The sequence below is a fragment of the Anopheles merus genome, chromosome X (assembly GCF_017562075.2).
Source record: "Anopheles merus strain MAF chromosome X, AmerM5.1, whole genome shotgun sequence".
Taxonomy (NCBI): Eukaryota; Metazoa; Arthropoda; class Insecta; order Diptera; family Culicidae; genus Anopheles; species Anopheles merus.
Genome location: NC_054081.1, coordinates 9,366,374 through 9,377,859, shown reverse-complemented (window position 1 = coordinate 9,377,859; position 11,486 = coordinate 9,366,374). Strand labels below are relative to the sequence as shown.

At 46.7% G+C, this 11,486-nt stretch overlaps 1 protein-coding gene across 2 annotated transcripts; it reads right to left on the bottom strand.

Moving 5' to 3' along the window:
- Window positions 1–706: 706 nt before the first annotated feature.
- Window positions 707–11,483, bottom strand: LOC121598802 (glutathione synthetase-like). 2 transcript variants are annotated; one of them, XM_041926128.1, is made up of 6 exons: window positions 10,868–11,483; window positions 10,550–10,762; window positions 6,887–7,059; window positions 2,021–2,063; window positions 1,168–1,946; window positions 707–1,091 (listed from the first exon to the last, which is right to left on the bottom strand). In XM_041926128.1, the coding sequence occupies exons 1-6, from the start codon at window positions 11,018–11,020 to the stop codon at window positions 965–967; spliced, it is 1,488 nt and encodes a 495-aa protein (XP_041782062.1). In that variant the 5' UTR covers window positions 11,021–11,483; the 3' UTR covers window positions 707–964. The 2 variants fall into 2 exon arrangements, with proteins under 2 accessions (XP_041782062.1, XP_041782147.1); XM_041926213.1 differs by lacking the exon at window positions 6,887–7,059 and adding an exon at window positions 4,733–4,860.
- Between the last annotated feature and the right edge of the window lie 3 nt (window positions 11,484–11,486).

Here is an 11,486-nt window from a genome sequence, read left to right as displayed (position 1 = left end):
CATTTCTGTTGTTTCACTAAGAATTCGAGCGGTCAGAGAGGTATTAAAGGCGGAGGAGTTAGAGGGCGGGGTATGATGACGAGCAAATGAGTGAGTCATAAACACGCCCTTTTTAAGGTTCAAACGCGTTACCGCGTGGGTCAAGTAGTCACTAATGGTCCATAACTTTTTTGCTTGTCATAGACATACGTCAAAAGCTAAAACAATTTTTTGCCCGCCCATCCAATTACTTTTTTGTTTAGTTTTTTACGAGATTTAGTTGCTTTTCCATTATTTTAATTTTTTTTAACAAAAAGTGTAAATTGATGGTATGTTTATCCAAACAATTACACTACTTTTACCACCCCATGCCTGTTGTGGCCATTGTTCGTCTTTTTCTGTAAAATATTCAGCTAGACCAATACTTTTTGCTCTCACTGTAAATCACTCGAGTGGTCAACTGTATCCAGAGGCTATCGCCAATCCAATTACACATCCTTAAATTCGCTCATCTAAAATAATTTCGCTTGCAAAGGTGTGCTTCGCTGCATGACTGTGTAGGTGAGACAGGTTTGCGACATTCACCCTCTCATTTTCTCCCTCTCACCTGTCTGCAACGCGCGCAATGAAAGCGTATTTGAGCGTTAGATTGAGTTCAACGGTGCGGTTACTATTAAAAATTACATGAAACTATTCTTTCCGCGCAGCGTTGACATGACACAATGACTTTTTTTGTTTCGTGTATACCCATTTATTGCTTGCACAAAGAAAACGCTACCCTAACAATCTGTGCGGTTGTAAATATGATTATTCGCATGCATACGTATATCGGTTGTTTGCTCTGCGCACAATATGTCTGTGTAAAAGCTCCTTTTCTTCAGCCCAACTAGCAGCCTGAGGTACGTCACAACATTATGGTAGAGAAGGGACAAACAAATACAAACAAAGAAGGAAAAACAAATGCATTCAGCCGGCGTTGTCTGCCTCAATCGATCAGATACGGACTGTCCAGGGCGCCCGAGCCGGCCGCAACGCCTCCCTCGTTGGACGAGGACAGCTTGGTGCGCAGCATGTGCCCGATCTGCTTGTTGTACAGCACCTTGTCCTTGGAGCTGCAATTGGCGGAAATGGTTACAAAATATTTAATTAAATAATAAGCCTTCTACACACACACACACACACACTCACCCGATGATGGCACCGAAGATGCCGAGCTCGGACACGAGCTGGACCAGCGGGGGCGGCACCGGCCCATTCGGCCGCACCATGTACCCGGTGGACAGGGGCGGAAAGATGCGCTCCATCAGTATCCAGGCGGACCGTTCCGCGCTGCTCATCGCCTGCAGGGCGGCCGGGATGTCCGCACCGTACACGTTGTTGCCGCCGCCCTCGCGCTGCGGCTTCAGCACGTACCGCTCCGGGTCGGCCAGCGCGAGCGCCACCGCCTCGTCGCCGCCCTCGTCCCGGTCGAGCGAGTACAGCCCGGTAAAGATGTCCCGGATCGCTTCGATCTTGGGCGCGTCATCGCCCACGAACCGGCGCAGCACGTCCGGCTTGGCCAGCGCCTGCTGCACCTTCTTCGTGCCGGCCAGATGGTACTGGATCGAGGGGCACTTGATCGCGACGGACCGCTCGATCAGCAGCCGGGCGTCCCACTCGCCCGCACCGAAGTAGTGACCCGGCTCGTATCCGGCCCGGAAGTACACCACGCTTGCCTCGACGTCGCCCACCAGCAGCTCCTTGCCCGGCCCGAGCCGGCCCTGCTCGCCGATCTGCGTCAGCGTGCGGCGCACGACGGCCACGTGCGGGTACGTTTCGCGGATGTAAAACTCGTGAAAGCGCTGGTCGCAGATGTTGTACGTCACGTTCTCCACCACGAACAGGATGGCGGCGGACGGGCGGGCCTGCAGCTTCCACGCCTCAACCATCGCATCGCACAGCCCAGACAGGGCCTTGTTGTCGGGCAGCTGGAAAAGCAAAAGGAAAACAGACAAATGAACAGGGGGCTGTTGCGGGCTGTTGCGCGACCGACCGTACTTACATTGACCAACTTTTCCCGATATCCAAGCTCCGACAGAATGTAGCTACGGTGCAAAACGGCGAACCAGCGAAGAGAATAGCAAAGAAAGAAATACACAGAATCAGTACCAATGTGCAGGAACGAGGCGATCGTCAAGCACTACACACTACGAGTGGTTTAAATATTGGTTTCTACAAATGAAGTATCTGCAATGACTACAGATTAGCGTACGAAAGGTAGGAATGGTGGGGTGCAGTGCAATTAGATACAGTGTTTAGGGCGAATAGAAAGATAACAGCAAAACAATGGTTAATAATATTTTAGTGAGATCAAAGCTACTCTTACTGTGGGCTTTTGGTGGGTTGGATACTAAAGAGTCAAGAACGGTTAAAAATAGAGCAATACAAATGCAAACCAACACCAATGTTCAACGCGGCAAAGTGAGTACAGTATGAGTGAAGATAACAAACTGAGCAGTCTGCAGGTACGCAGTGCACACTAATGCTCTCTGGAGAGAATCCACGACTCCCATCCCACTCCGACTACTGTTAGTCTGATTTTGATTCCGGCAAAATGGGAACCAACGTTCCTCCTGAATAAAAATAAATGGAATCCAGTAGACCCACTTGGAGTTGAAGTCGTTCGGAGTCATCCGGAGTCGTCTGGGGTCGTCTGAAGTCATCCGAAGTCGGCCGGAGTCGACTGGACTCTTTCGGAGTCGGAGTCGTCTGGAGTCGGAGTTTTCCGGGGCAGAGTCGTTCGGAGTCGTCCGAAGTCGCCCGGAGCCGCCCAGAGTCGTCTGGAATCATCCGGAGTCGTCTGGGATCGTCTGAAGTCATCCGGAATTGGCCGGAATGGACTGGAATCATTCAGATTCGAAGTCGTCTGGAGTCGGAGTTTTCCGGGTCAGAGTCGTTCGGAGTCGCTTGAAGACGTCCGGAGCAGACTAGAGTCGTCTGAAGTGATCCAGAGTCGTCTGAGGTCGTCTGAAGTCATCCGGAGTCGGCCGGAGTCGACTGGAGTCATTCGGAGTCGGAGTTTTCCGGGTCAGAGTCGTTCAGAGTTGTCCAGGTCAGAGTCGTTCGGAGTCGTCCGAAGTCGTCCGGAGCCGCCCAGAGTCGTCTGGAGTCATCCGGAGCCGTCTGGAGTCAGAGTTTTCCGGGTCAGAGTCGTTCGGAGTCGTCCGAAGTCGTCCGAAGTTGCCCAGAGTCGTCTGGAGTTGTCCGGAGTAACCCAAAGTCGAAGTCGTCCAGAGTCGACCGCAGTCGACCGGCATCGAAGTCGGTTGGAATTTACTGGAGCCGTCCGGTGCAATGCTTTTGTGATCAGACATTTCATTTCGTTCTTATTTTTTTCTTTTACTGTGCGCATGCAACTTCGCATACAGGCCTTTGTTTTGAAAGCTGACTCCGGCCGACTCAGGAAGACTACGAGTCCAGTCAATTCCGGACGACTCCAGATGACTCTGGACGACTCCAGATGACTCTGGACGACTTCGGACGACTCCGGATGACTCCGACTCCAGGCGACTACGGACTACTCCAGACGACTCCGGTCGACTCAGAATGACTCTGGACGACTCTGGTCGACTCCGGATGACTTTGGACGACTCCAGACGACTCCGACTCCAGGCGACTCCGGACTACTCCGGACCACTCCGGTCGACTCAGAACGACTCCGGTCGACTCAGAACGACTCCGGACGAATCCGACTCTAGGCGAATCGGGACGACTAGTTCGACTAGATCACTAGTTCAGAACAGGTCCCTAGCTAATTGACGACAGCAAACTTCAACACATATTGCTCATCATCATCATCATCGTGTAAAAGCAAACCACACTTTTGCCACAAATTGCTTTCCGGCATCAGCGTTCCACATCTCAAGCAATGCCACCTTGAAATCCGTCCACATCCAGCCACATCCACGTGCTTTGCGGATCACGAAAGTTAGTTTTTGTACAGACTTGTTTGACCGATATTCTACACAAAAAAAAGTTTTATTACGTAACACGCTCCCGTTATGATGTTACACAGCTACACAAAATAGTAATAGATTAAAGGGTGAGAACTGTTTTTTTCTTTTTCTTTTAATTGGATCAAACACACAAAAGGAAGGCGTTAAATAGCAAGGGCGAACACTACGCGTGCTTTGAGCTCAATCTTAACGTCACGCAAAGGAAGGATTAAGGGTGCGTAAATAGTGTCTGTGGTGCTTTCAATTACATATTTGTCTAACTACTATTTGTGGGGGGATTTAGGTGATGTTAAAATGTAACATTATAGGTTGTATGTGGTATTATACTTTGTTAAAAATGAAGGAAAAAACATTATTGTGAAATCAGTCCAATAAATGAAACGAGACTGTAATACTTTTTAGAAAGTTGCTGTTTCGGGACGACAAAACATAGATAAAAAAAAACTATTTCTTCACCAACCAATTAAAAAAATATACAACACAAAAACACACAGGAAAGGCGTATTAGAAATGAAGACATGCAGTAGCAAATCCAATCGCCGAATGTGCAATAACAAACAACAAAAACCAACGGATACATTGGAAAACAGACATTGGGAAAAGTATGTGCGACAGGATTATTGTAGGGTTTTGGGAAGGGGTGTAGGATGGGGGAATCATGTGCAGAAGAGAGGAAGGCCCCCAGGCCAGAACAGTGACAATGAAAGAAAGCAACAATAACAACAACGACAGAACGGAATGGTTTTGATAAAATGTACCTATGCATCGGTGTCATAATGGTCGAGATACCGCCGAAGCTGGAGGCGATCGTGTTTATCTCCACCTGCTTGATGGTGTCCGAAAAGTTGGGCAAATAGTCTGACCGCAGTAGTGCGAGCGTTACGGTCTGAAAGAGGGGTATACAGCAATAAGAACGGAGGACTACTTTCCGCAGCGACCGGTGGAGCGCTTTTGCCTTGGGTGGGTTTTATTTAATATGATACATCTGCGGCTGCTAGATTTTTTTTTGATGCTAAATTGATACTGCCAAACAGTTAATTGATGGTTTGAGTAGTTTAGTAACCAACTTCAGGTGCATATACCTAGAATTTTAGCCTACGCCGAAACGATGTGCTTCAACACACTCCCAGTCCACGTTCGGGTCCCGCGCTCCCGGACAAATCAAACCCACAAAGGCGTCTTACCCTCGTTACAGCCATTCAAGGATCGCAAGTTATTGCACAGAACTTTGAACGAAAGTACTAAGCACCGGGGTAGTTAGAAACATTCACTAGAGCTAGGTTTAGGTTAAGGAAGTGTGTTTTCGGAGCGTAATAGTATGTGGATGCAGGGACAATGATTTCAGATTGCCATAAAGGAGCCCCCAAAACAAATCTTCTTATTAACAGCAACGACCAAAACTAAAACGTAACTAACTAACTACGGATAACAGAAAAAAAACAACGTGTAACAGGGAACCAAGACGATACGATACCAAAACTACTCCAGTAAGATTATTGATCTACGATGTATTACGCACAAAGAACGAGAGAGAGAGAGGGTGGTCATGCAGTAACATCATACTAAAAGCGCATCAATCAATTTGGAAAATGTGACAGCGGGATAAATCAGGAACAGCGAACAAATGAAACGATACAGCTGTGCGAAGCTATTTAAACCGGCCCAATTAGGATGTGTCTGGATGGGTTGCTTTCGTATGCTTTTAACGAATGCTGCTTCTACCGACATATTCAAGAGGCATTGCTTGCCTTTGATGTTTTACGTTCCAGCGGGAATGAGATTTAAATGTAAATAAAAGCAATTGCTCATATTACGCACTATCAGTCAACTGTTGGAACATCTTTCCGCGGTGCGTGTTGTGACTTTACGACCAAGCCCACCAAACCCAACAAGCAACACAATGTGAACAACAATTCTACAACAACCATCAACCAACACAACGGACAAAGCTATGCACATAAGCGAAGTTAACACGAGTTGAAGAGTACAAACATACATTTTTGGAGAAGTTATGTACAAATATTTTTAGTCAATTAGGTAGACAATTTGAATCCATACCGGGTTCTTAAACTCTTACAGAACGCCAGCCACCCCAGGGCTAATGCCAACAACTAGTTAGTGCCACCTTAAGAAGCTAACCAACACCATATAGTACATTAGAGATAGACACACAAGCGATGATTGTTGCGAAGAAGGAAAGCGTAAAGGTGTGAAATACGAGCTAGTTTCTTCTTCGATTTGCACTTTTATTCGTTCTTAGCGGTGACAGTTAAAGGCAGTCCCGCAGTGCCGTGGCAAGCGTTGCAGTCTTGCGCAACGCCGCTAGTGCGTTCGAATCTAACCTGGAGCTGTTTGGAGTCAGCAACTAACGCAAAGCAAAAACACGCACGCAAAAAAAGGAAGAGATCGATATTTCTGACTACTCTATAGAAGTAAATCCACAGAATTTAAAACAAATAATTATAAAGGTTCTAAATGGATGAACTGGCCAAAACAGTGAAACAACATGTATTAAACTGAATAGTTCTAGCCGGTAAAAATATAATTAAAAATGTTTACATGATTTTGTGCTCGCAGTCATGGATAGTAAGTATATGATAGTAGCATATTAAAATAAAAATAGTCAAATCAAAACAAATAACAAAACAAAACTAACTACAACTACATGGGGCAGGGCAGAGTACAATGAAGGGTTTGGGGCAATGTACATTCAGTAGAGGGGAAAACAACAAAGGGCAAGGACTCAACGCAAAACTATAACTCTAGAGGAGACGTTAGATAGAAAATCAGAGAAAGAGGAAGAGAAAGAGAGATAGAGAGAGAAAGAGGTAGCGGTGGGATGGAAGAAGAAGAAGAAGGAAGAAGAAGAAAAACACAGTAACAAGATAAATGGTGGATGGTGTTGTAAAAACCTTTGCAGATATTTGCTCGAGGGCCCGAGATGGCCGAAACCGGACGCGATCGTGTTGATTTCCACCTGTTTCCAGCAGCAGTAGGCATTGATTGCGCGCGCCCGCTCCCCGCAGTCGTTGTCGCACCGCGTCTCCAGCATCAAGTCCGAGCGCAGCAGCCCCAAACTGAGGGGCTGTGGTTTGAGGGCCACCGAACACGCGGTCGACGAAAGACGGACGATAAATTCGGCGAACGTCGGAAGAGAAGGTGCGTGTTTGGGAGTGTGTGTGACATTTAGGACAATCGGTGTGCGCGGACGAGAAACAAGTAGTCAACGAAACGAAGGTGTGTTAATAAGTAGCCGCTTGCTCTGTTGGCACTGTTGGCCGATGGCGTCAAAGGGAGACGGGTCCCGTTTAAAGCTAGACTTATCCTTGCGCCCAGTTATGCATAAGCTACTTGTGTTAATATCATAATTATATTCGGGAAAAAAAGATTCCATATTATTTACCTTCTCTTGCTTTCAGAATAGTGCACCAATGGATAAATGACAAACTTAATGAACAGGATAGAGGTGCAGTGGTATCTGATGCAACATTTAGGAGATTGAAGTAATCTTCCCCAAATGAAAATAACGCTAACCCTTTTGAGTACTAAAACTAATACGAAGAAGAAATTCATGGCCGAAAATCTAACTACATCAGCTGCTAACAAAACAGAACATAGCCTACGAAAGAAGTGTGACTAAAGATTCCCTCACAAAACAGATACAGAGGTAATACAGCGTTAGAGGAGAAAGAAAGCGAAAGGAAAGTTGTATTATTAGTACACAAACATTAGCAAACAGTGCTACGAGTGGGATCGCAAACGTAGGACCCAAGTCCCTAGGATTGATGCATCTTTCTAGGGAAATGATACATGAAAGTGTGCGCCTACTCTTGCAACACTCAGCCCCAGGTGGTGGGAACAGTTGACTGGTTGGCTCTACCACGAACTGGTTAACATTTTTTTTTTTTGCGTGTGACACCCGACCGAAAATGTGTCGTTCGATATCTACAGGCGTTCCGTTACCTGGACATTGAGCAGTTAGTACGTGGGTGATAATTTGACCCCGTTTCAAACCATTGGATGAGTAAGCTGTTAAAACTCTTCTCTATAATACAATTCTAGTAAAGTCTGAGCAGCCTTACTTTCTAGTAGTTGCTTAGTTTACATCCATTCAATGGTTATCGTTGTGGGGCAATGCGAGGAACGTAATGCCGACTAGGGTTTACAGTGTATTAAAATTTTTGTAATACTTTTCTGTTCTGTTTGCTGAGAAAGTATGTACAGAGGAGTGTGCTTACTTTGAGGCTTCAGGGACAGTTCATTAAATTGCGTATCGTCTTCACATACTCTTTGGGTATCGTGAATTAAAAAATCAAGCCGATATGTCAAAAACAAATCCGAAAAAACTGATCAAAGCCATTTTGTAAATTTTCAGAACTGCTGTTCTAAACTGAAGTTATTCTATACGCACAATGCATGAGCCAGCAATGCAGCCGCTTGATTAACACTAATGACTAATAACTATAATCATTGAATTGAAAGACCATATTGGCCAATATTGGGAAGTTATAAGGGCCCTTTCAACGATTGGAAATTATCCGACTTCCATAACACCTCATAAACTTCACACCTTTATATTGCGCTTATGCATGGGTTTCAAGCCTTTTTCAAGATGTAGGCCTGATTTGTTGTTGACGTGTAGCTGTTAATGATGATTAACGGTCGATTCGCTGGCACAGTGTTGTTTCTTGTGATTCCCGAAAGAGGGCAACACAGAAAGGGTTTAGTGCAGTCAGCCTCTTCCACTGGTTGGGGTGAGCATCCCCGAAGGAACAAGGTTACCCTTTCGTCAAAGCCCACGACAAGTGGCATCTCTAAATAAACAATAAATAACAAGACAACTTAAAAAACGCTTGTTTTTACTTAAATAATAATTTACTGCGGGCGAAAGTAAGAGCCCTGTTGCAGTGGGTAACGATAGCTAAAGAGTGTTTTCTACGGTATGTAAAGAAAGTTTTCCAATACGTTGTCCAAGGAACGGTCCAGAATGCTTCAAATATTCCAGAAGCGTCACGGGTTCAGAATCAAATCGAGGACCGATGTGCAATCGGAATCAGTTCCATAACCAGTGTGAGTTCGAGTTATAGGTCTGGTTTAGTGGCGGGAGCTCTGAAGCGGACCTACTCGATTTTGATCCCGTGTTCGGAATCAATTCCGGAGCCGATATCGGAATCGATTCCGATTCCGGAGTCGATCCCGGAGCCGATTCCGAAGTCGATTCCAGAAGCTAATCCGGAGTCGATTCCGAAGTCGATTTTGGGCCCCTTTCCGGAGTCGGAATCGACCTGGGGATCGCAATTTGCCCCGGTAACGGAAACAGGATTGACTCCAGAAATGGAATTAGCTCCAGAATGCGAACCCGTTCTTGAATTGAAATAAGAAGTTTTAGAAGCGAAATCAGTCCGGAAATCTTCATGAGAATGGATCGTCCAAAAGTTAATTTTGATTCTTTGCGGCTATCAATACGTAGCATCATTGGACCCAAACGCCTATTCTTATGAAGATACAGAATCCGACTCCAAATTCGAATCAGATTCTGATTTCCAAGCCAATTCTGATTCGGAAGCCGGTTTTGATTTCCAGATCATTTCCGATTCTGGAGCCAATTTCGTTTCTGGAGCCGATTTCGATTCCGGAACTAATTCCAATTCCGGAACCTATTCCAGAACCAATTTCGGAACCAATTTCGGAGGCGAATCCGATTCGGAAGCCGAATCTGCTTTCCAGGCCATTCCCGATTCTGTAGCTAATTACGACTCTGGAACCGATTCCGATTCCGGAATTAATTCCGAGAATTTATTCGGGACCTACTATCCGAAATCGATTCCAGAAAACTTCATAGCTTGGCGGAATCGATTCCGACAAAAGCTTAATTTTTTCCATCCCTAGTCTGGTCAGGGTTGGGGATCAATTCTAGGATAGGTATGATATCATGACCCATTCCTGGACCGGTATGGTGTGAAGATCAGTTCCAGTGATAGCTTTATGATCTGCAATCTAAGACCTATATGGGTTTGGAATCAGTTACAGCACCAGTACCGGATTACGTAAAAGTTCCAGGGACTCCATGGACTTCAGAGCAATTCCAAGGTATGAGTTCTGAATCAATTTCACTTCATGTGTCACGTGAATTTAAGAAGCACCTGGAAATTGCTTAAAAACATGTAAATAGCAGGGTTTCTCTCACGGCCCAATAAAACTATTAATTGAATCAAATATTAAGCTGTTTGTATCGATTAGAAAAATGGCTAAAGCTAAAATGTGGTACGGCTCAATTGTATGCTGAATTTTCTACTCGCCTCAAAAGCTCATAATAGCAAAACTACCATGGGCGCGTCTAGCGGACGGGGTTGCAGCAAGCGGTCGTTTCACAACAGTTAGCTTCTAATTCGAGTCAGTTTTGTTGGTTTTGTTTTTCTTCCTACTGTAATGACCGCTTTGTCTTTCTTTCTACTGCAAAGCGATCCTATCAAAGTGGAATCGTTTGGTTGATGAGTAGGGCGCTGCTGCGGCTATCTGTCCCCCCGGGGTGATGATTTTCATGTTTACACCCCCCCTCCCCCCCACCCCCTTACCTGCGCAATGCCCTCGTCCAGCACGGTGCGGTAGATGGCGATGAGGGCCCGGGTAAACTCGTCCACCTTCTCGGTGGAGCTGAGCGTGGCGAGCAGGAACTGGCTGTCGTGCGCCACCGCATGTATCAGCTCGTTCAGCAGCGGCTGCAGCTCGACCGCCTTCTGGAACTCTTTGCGCGGAAACGAGCTCGGCGTCAGTATGAACGGTGCAAACTGAAAACGAGAGGGAAGGAGAGCGTGTGATTAGCGGCGAAACAATCGCTGATGATGACGATGGCGGATGATGACGTAACAGGTTGGCCGGCCATGCCCCATTACCAGCAGCGCATCCGGGTTGAAGTCCTGCTTGGACCGCATCGCGGCACCGTGCATGATCGCCCAGTCCTTCGCCTTCTCCACCACCTCCTGCAGCAGCGCGTCGTCCAGCGGGAACGGCACGCAGGGCTGGAGCGTTTTCGACGGCGTACACATGGCGGCGATACTAGTGAGCGACTTTCCGGGCGCGACCAATTCCACTTGGAGAACGATTGTCTTCCGATTTCGCTACTGCGTCCCAACTCGGCGTTTGTGTGCTTGTGCCGGCTTGAACTCAGCCGTCTGTATTGTCACGCTGCAAAAAAACACACTGCGGAATGGTGAAACACAAAACGAGGAAAACTGATAAGATAAAACACGGCCGGCACACAGTTGTCCAGCGGCCCGGCAGCCCGAGTGTGCGAGTGTACGTCTTTCGGCCGAGCGGGAGCAGCAGTAGCAGCAGCAGCGGAAAGGCGACACGAAACGATCAACAACAGCAGCGCACTGCTTGGCCGGTAGCTGTCAAAACGGCTGTCGTAACCCAAAATGTAAACAAAGCCATCCAAACACAGCGGCGACGTGCCCTCCCCCCACCAACGCAATGCATTTGCGCTTCGGAACGGGTTTGATGTTTATTTTG

Bases quoted from the DNA above. Each gene is read 5' to 3' on its own strand.
- LOC121598802 (XM_041926128.1), bottom strand. From the start codon at position 11,020: ATGTGTACGCCGTCGAAAACGCTCCAGCCCTGCGTGCCGTTCCCGCTG. The intron at 7,060-10,549 runs GTAAGGGGGTGG...CTCAAACCACAG, and splicing joins TGGACGAGGGCATTGCGCAG to CCCCTCAGTTTGGGGCTGCT. The intron at 1,947-2,020 runs GTAAGTACGGTC...TTGCTTTTCCAG, and splicing joins ATCGGGAAAAGTTGGTCAAT to CTGCCCGACAACAAGGCCCT.